This window comes from Puma concolor, chromosome B1 (assembly GCF_028749965.1).
Source record: "Puma concolor isolate L17-30 chromosome B1, mPumCon1.1.hap2, whole genome shotgun sequence".
In the NCBI taxonomy this organism is placed as follows: domain Eukaryota; kingdom Metazoa; phylum Chordata; class Mammalia; order Carnivora; family Felidae; genus Puma; species Puma concolor.
Genome location: NC_141670.1, coordinates 79,958,331 through 79,965,942, shown reverse-complemented (window position 1 = coordinate 79,965,942; position 7,612 = coordinate 79,958,331). Strand labels below are relative to the sequence as shown.

General features: G+C 43.8%; 1 protein-coding gene across 4 annotated transcripts in view; it reads right to left on the bottom strand.

The window, feature by feature from the left end:
* Positions 1-449: 449 nt before the first annotated feature.
* NR3C2 (nuclear receptor subfamily 3 group C member 2) overlaps positions 450-7,612 on the bottom strand; it is a 357,183-nt gene continuing 350,020 nt past the window's right edge. For all 4 annotated transcript variants that reach the window (XM_086704130.1, XM_086704131.1, XM_086704129.1 and 1 more), the window contains exon 9: positions 450-3,192. In XM_086704130.1, the coding sequence (XP_086560256.1) occupies positions 3,037-3,192 (156 nt within the window). In that variant the 3' untranslated portion in view covers positions 450-3,036. The remainder of the gene's footprint in view (positions 3,193-7,612) is intronic.

Below are 7,612 nucleotides of genomic sequence, written 5' to 3'. Positions count from 1 at the left end.
CCAGTGGGGAGCCAAGTCTCTTGGCCCAAGAGGATCTAATGGGAAGGAGCAAAGCAGAACTGCATGGAGGAAGAACTCTGGAGTCAGGTGGGGCATCTGGTCTACTCAGGTCAGTCTCAAAGTCTGAAAAATGAATGATCGAGCTTTCCTACGGCTGTGAAGATAAAGGAGGCAATGTACACAGAGTGTTTAGTAGCAGTTATTGTTATCAAACTGTTACAGGTTGTTTTAGTGACCCCAAATATTAGCACTGAGAAATAAGCATCTAATTAGTCCCAAAAGAATATAATGGACATGTGGCTAATGGGGGGGGGGGGCTTTAACACAGGGGGGCAGAAATGTTACGCTATCTTGGATGTAGGCAGAAGTGCAAGTTATCAGATTGAGAGGGACACAAAAATCCAGGTGTTCCTACGGACATTCAAATGAAATGTTTCCAAAACAACAGGTGATTAAAGTAAAGGATTTATTGTAATCTGCTTACAGTCCTTTGCAAAGACAGACATATGTTTTTGCATAAAGATATAAATTGCTTCATTTTAAACTAATTTAGTGTTTTTTAATTATATGAAGAAGTTTTGGTGAAATATGAATTGTACCAAACCAAGATTTTTAAGAGCAATATGGTACAAAAATAAGAGCAGACACACAATTTGGACTGGGACAGGCATTCAACAGTGAATTTAGAATATGGCTTTGCTGTTTAATCAAGCAAAGTTACCTGGAGACACATAAAGAGCCAGTAACTTTGTTAATACAAAAAGCTGATGCAGACTGTCTCCATCCCAAACCTGGTTACAGTGAAATTCCAAGTTCATAAAACGTAAGTCTTGAGCTAAAAGCTGCTCTTGTAAGCCATTTCTTTTCTAGAAACTCCCAGTCTGCATGCTGAGTACTTATCACCTTCCAAGTGTGGCTTTCATATTGCTGTGCATGTAAGTTGACTATATTTAAAGATCTGCCTATAAATTAAATTACTGAAATTGCAAATTATGTAAGAAAAAGTCCTCCCTCTGAATGCAGCTTTCACAGGCTTCCCCTTGCATAAGGCAGGTGTCTTCTGAAAGACAAGGTAATGTTGCCTGCATGGTGAACCCTGGAGTAAAGTGGTGATCCCAATGCTGCCTTCTCCTGGCTTCTCCAGCTACAGCTTTTATGTTCTGGAAAATAATGTAATTTCACTGAGTACCTGATGATTATCGTCACTTTTAAAAGACTAATTTGGCCTCTGTTCAAAGTAGTTTATTTAGTGCAATCATATTGTTAAGTTTCCCCAAAGATATATAGGTTTGTGATCTGGGGCAAGAGAAAAGCGATAAATTGCATCAGTGCCAAACAAATTAATGAATTAAAAATTTTAGTGCCACTGTCTTGCTTATATGATCTGTATTTTTTTTCCCAAAACTGTTTATGTATAAAATTTATTTTTAAAACCTACCTTTTAAAAATCTAAAAACCCTCTAATTATCGTGCGGTCTCCACGCCACTCTGACCGAACCGTGCCAAAATGCATCTTCCCAGTGCGTCCTGCAATGGCCTATGTGTTCCCATGACCAGTTCCGGGAGTGCAAAACCCCTTTCCAAGACCAGAAGTGAACGTGTCACCTCCGCCGATGTAGAGAGTGCATGGAATTTCTTTCCCAAAGGAGAAAATCCAATTTTCTACAATGGGATGAGACTCAGCTCTCTGGGCCATGGCATTTCCGGTCTCACTCTCCTGGAGCCGATTCTGATTCTGCTTCGTGAGGAAGAAAGGAAAAGAGGCAACTCTCCTAAAGCTGCGGCACTCCCGGACACCCTCTCGCACGTGTGTTGTCAGGTGACCCCTTGGAGGAGCTGCGGGCACCACAGCCTGTCGCTCCCGGACGGAAGCAGGATGGAGCAGAAGCCAGAAACCGTGCTCAAGTCCCAAGAACACCCCAAGCGGGAGACCAGAGACAAAACAAAAGTACAGAAAAGGTAGAAAGGCTTAGAGACAACCAAAGAGGTTTAAGTGTGGTTATTTACAACAGAGACTGTAAAATGGTAAATTAGATATGAAGCTAAAAAAGGCACAGCTTTCCCTTTCTTAAATACACTGTAAACGGTTCATTATGCATGCAGAACATTTCACTTTACAAAAAAAATTTTTACCTTGTTTAGACAAAGATAGTACTTAAATAGTCTCCAGCAAAATAGAATTCTTTCAAAAATACTTTCCCCTTCATCCTATCAACCATTAAAGTTTTTTTTTTTTTTTTTTGTTTTTTTTTTTTTTTTTTGTATGTGTCTCATTTACAAAATTTCCTTATACCTTATTTCAGGTCCTTCACAATTGATACATACAGTAATGTACAGCACAGCAAAAGACTGCAAAAAATTATTTGTAAAGCCAACACAATAGATACTAGAAATTGAAACCAAGGCATTTGTTTAACATCTTATCCATTCTAATTAAATAAATGGACGCTAAAGGGTGTGTATACCAGTGATGCAGAGGAACGCGGGCGAATAAGCCCCCCGCCACCAAGGGGGCCGCTCTTCACTCCACGTGCTCTGTTATTACACAACAGGAATCTGTATATATTTTTTTTTGTGTGTTTTTTTTTAAATAACAAAAGAATATTAATGCCCCATATTGACTATACGTTTTATGTGCAACCAAGGGTAAGCTCTAAAAAGTTCGTTAGTCCTTGAACCCTTTTAAAACAAGCGATACCGGAAACTACATGGCATAGTTAAAACTTCCATCTGTTAAAATATCAAAATCAGAGAGTTATTGACTAGATATGGCTTTTCATCCAGAGGAACAGGAACATGTTTCTAAGCGCTGGGGATTGGACAGGGAAGAATCCTTCAGACCGCTCAGGTCTTGCCAAATCCGTGTCAAACTGCTTTCCCGGCTCCGAACCCTTGACGTGATTTTCAACTTGAGAAACTGCTGAACAAGTATGAATCAACCATCACATGTCAAAAATATGATTCCTTGGGTCCTTCGTGGGTGTAGAATAACATGGGGAAACTTAAGGCAAAGCTCTCCTGGTAAGACGTCTTCCGTCACTTCCTGTGAAAGTAAAGGGGCTTGGCGTTCCCGGACTCCACCTTGGGCAGCTGGTCGCTGATGATCTCCACCAGCATCGCGGGGAACTCGACCTTCAGGGCCTGGGACTCTCGGAAGGTGTAGAAGCAGAATTCCAGCAAGTCATTGACCAGCTGCAACACAGACGGGGAATAGGACAGTGAGGCCTCATCTCCGTCCCCATGCCCCTCTGTGTCCTAACCCTGCTGTAAGCTCAAGAGACTTGCAGAAATCTGACCAGGAAACCGTGGCCGTGAAGCTGCCTAATTTGGCTAAGGCATCTGTTTTGGGGGAGCATGGGGTGCTCATGTCTCCTGTCACCATGCCTTTCGTGCAGAACTGATCCCAGCTGAGAACTGAGTGTGCAATACTGAATATACCAGTGGGAACAGGGTCAGTTACAGAGGTCCTAGTGGTGGGGACACGGAATCGCTCTCCCCAAGTTCTCGTTCATAAACGTGTGAATTTGGTGGAGCAGGTGTGTACGTGTATCTCTATAAGGTAGTGATGGGCCTTCCCAGGTTATAAGGTGGGCTGAGGTGGAGGGGCAGGTGGTGCCCAGGCCTTTGCTGGCATGAGTCATGCTTCCTCTAGTCCCGGGTGGGCCCTGTCAGTTGGGGCTGTGGCCACATGCTGGCCTTCATCTTGCCACCTTCTTCTCTCCTTTGGCTTCTCACCCTGAGCCGGGGGGCAGGGTTGAGACTTCTCAGTACCCACCGCTAGCTTTATTAAGGTGTCACTGATGCGCTACACTATGTAAGATTAAGGTGCCCAATGGGCTGATCTGATACTTCTATATTGCAAAATGATTAACGCCTTCATTGTGTCGTATAATTACCATTTTTTTTTTGTGGTAAGGAAATTTAAGCTCTATCTACCCAGCAACTTTCAAGTAACAAATACAGTATTAACTATAATTATCATGCTGTATTTCACACTCCCAGAACTTATTTTGTTAGAACTGAAGTCTGTGCCCTTCGACCACCGTCTCTCCATTTCCCCTTTCCTTACTTACCACCACTCCATTCTCTGTTTCTGTGAGTTTGGGGTTTTTTTTTTAGGTTTCATATATAAGTAATGTCATACAGTAGGATGTATAATCTTTCTTTGTGTGACTTCACTTAGCATAATAGCCTCAAGATCCATCCATGTTACTGCAAACAGCAGGACTTCCAACTTTCTCACAGCTGTGTGTTTGTGTATTTCTTCTCCATTCTCAGCCGCTTTCTATTTCAGGCTGATTGTGGACAGCAAACAGCAAGGGCCACCTCCATGCCTACTTGCCTGTCCAGCTATTTTTCCTACTTGGTGACCCAAGGACCTTTTCCATCCTCCAGGACCTGAACCACTCCCAATTCTGTAAGTTAAAAAACCCAATTATCCACAAATGCGATATACCATTATTTCCATACCTCACTGTAGGAAATTTTTGGCCATTTCCCACTGTATTAAAGCAGACAATATTACAGGTCATAAAAGAACTCTGTAGTCTTAATAAAATGATGGTAGTGAAAATACCATCTATAACTTTCCCTCAGGGTTTTTTTTTTTTTAAACTCAATTTACAATCTTAAGAATAGTAAATAACTGTATGGCAAAGGCCTTTAATACAAAAAAAAAAAAATGTCATCAGGAAAAGTATCTGGTGCTTCTGTTTGTGCCTGTCTATGCCCTCTGTCTGCAGAGGGACATTACCCTAATGAGGTTCCAAGGACTGTGAGAGCTTTAATAAGTCTCATTCACTCACAGAAGGTTGGGGTCAAATAAACTGGAAAACAGCACAAGCCACTGTCCAGTCTGGGCACGTTCACATCTCTGCACTTGCTTTGTGAATGCTCTCAGTTTCTATATCTGTAAAATGGGGTATCCACCTCCCAGGGTTGTTTAAGAGGATGGAATGAGTGAACTGCCATAAAGCGAGTACAATATGGATGCCAATTCTCAGTCAAGATGTTGACAGGTACTGCTGGTAAAACCCCTCTGATTCCATCCTCCCAAGTGGTCCCAAACTCTCTAAGCCATAAAACATCCTTTTTCTCTATGGGACACAGTTTGCAAAATCTGCTCTGGGTCATCTTTGTGTAATTTTGTATCCTCGGGTCCCCCCTTCTATAAATTGAGGCGCAGGAGAATTTTGTGTTTTACCTTTCCAGGAGAGAGATTTTTAGAATTGGGATCCCAGATTTCTTACTAATTTTTTTAAGGCAGTGGGCTAGTGGCCCGTGAAAGCTAAAAGCTGGGTGCCACTCTCCAGGTGTGGTGCCACGAATGAGTTAGTAGTTTCGACTGCAGAGAACGCCTTTCAGTGGGTGACAGCAGAGCTCTGTGCACCAGCTGCCGGTACAAAGAACCAAGTTTAAGTTCATCCTGATCCCTCCCCCCATCCTGCCCCCAAGGTCTCTCTGTGTGGTGCCTGCAGGGCTATAAAGGAGGGTGATTTTTCCTTTTAAAGAATGTTAACCTCCATTTAAAATTGTACCAAAAGGGAGTGCCTGGGTGGCTCATTGAGCGACCGACTTGGGCTCAGGTCATGATCTCATGTTTCGTGGGTTCGAGCCCTGCATCGGACTCTGTGCTGACAGCTTGGAGCCTGCTTTGGATTCTGTGTCTCCCTCTCATCTCTGCCCCTCCCCCGTTCATGCTCTGTCTCTCAAAAATAAATAATTAGAAAAATTTTTTTTAATAAAAAATAAAATTGTACCAAAAAGAATAAAGTACCTAGGGATCAGCTTAACGAAGGAGGTGAAAGACCTGTACTCTGAAAACTATGAAACACTGATGAAAGAAACTGAAGATAACACAAGCAAATGGAAAGATATTCCGTGCTCATGGATTGGAAAAATACTGTTCAAATGTCTATACTACCCAAAGCAATCTGCAGAATTAATGCAATCCCTATCAAAATACCAACAGCATTTTTCACGTTACTAGGGCAAACTATCCTACAATTTGTATGGAACCACGAAAGACCTCAAGTAGCCAAAGCAGTCTTGAAAAAGAAGAACAAAGCTGGAGGTATCGCAATTCTGGATTTCAAGATACACTACAAAGCTACAGTAATCAAAACAATACAGTACTGGCACAAAAACAGATCATAGCTCAATGGAACAAAGGGCCCAGAAATAAACTCATGCTTATATAGTCAATTAGCCTATAACAAAGGAGACAAGAATATACAACGAGAAATACAGTCTGTTCAATAAGTGGTGCTGGGAAAACTGGACTACTTTCTTACACCATACACAAAAAATGAACTCAAATGGATTTAAGGACTGAATGTGAAACCTGAAACCATAAAACTCCTAGAAGAAAACATAGGCAGTACTCTTTGACAGTAGCCTTCACAACACGGTGGAGAGACGGGCAGAATGAAGAGGGGCGGGAGACACAGGCTTCCAGCTATGGAATGAGTAAGACATGGGGATGAAATGTACAGGATGGAGAATACAGTCATTGGTATCGTCAATACAACGCTGCATGGTGACAGGTGGTAGCTATCCTTGTGGCGAGCACAGCATAACATACAGACTTGTCCAGTCACTACGTTGTACACCCAAAACTAATGTAACATTGTGTGCCAACTATACTTCAATAAAAAAAAAAAGGGAGACCACTCACTTTCTAGGCAACATCAACCCCCCCTTAGGCTGGCTCTGCTGCCCTTTTCACTTCTCTGGGGTTGGCCCTAGTTCATGTCCAGAGATGAAGGCTCCCTGTCCCTGGGCCACAGGGTGTTCAGGGAGGTGGAGGTCCTTTTCCTTAAGTCATCCTCCGTGTGTGTCCATCCAGGTTATGGAGCACCTGCTCTGGGCTGGGCACAGAGAAACCATGACAAACACAACAAAGCCTTGGTCTCAGGGTATCTATGTTCTGTTCTGCCTGAGAGGAAATGATAAATGCGGTCAGGTGCCGGCAGTGCAAGAAGGGACAGAGGAGGTGCCAGTTTTGGAAGGGTGATCCAAGTGCCAAGGGGGTGGTGGCTGATGACCTGAAGGAGGTGGAGCAGAGCTATACAGCCATCAGGGTGGGTGTGGGGTCGCTCAGAGGGTTCAGAGCAGTGCGAAGCTCGTGAAGCGGCACCTGTTAAGTGACCAGCTGACATTTGAAACAAGTTACCTGGCAGGGCCAGGGCCACTTAGGGTTTATATTTGTAAACATGCCAAGTCACATATGCGATAGGAGATGAGAAGCAGAGTAAATCAGGTCTTGAGCACCAGGCAGCACACACGGGAGCATCTCTGGGACCCTGTTAATGGGGACACACCTACCTTTAACACCTCATGAGCATCACCTAGGAGATGCTGAGGGGAGAGACCAGAGCCCAGGGCTCAGCTGTCATCCCTGACAGGGTGGCTGAGGACAGGTGTCCCTAACCAACCATGCATATTTACCTGGGGCTGGCATTTCACAACCGCCTCTGTTCCACAGACTGAGACAGCAGTTCCTTTCCTGTCATGAGCGGACACCCAGGGCTTCTGTTTACAGCGAACGCCTCAGCCAGCTGCAGAGGGATGAGGGCTTTCCTGGGGCACGGGGGGGGGGGGGGGGTAGGCC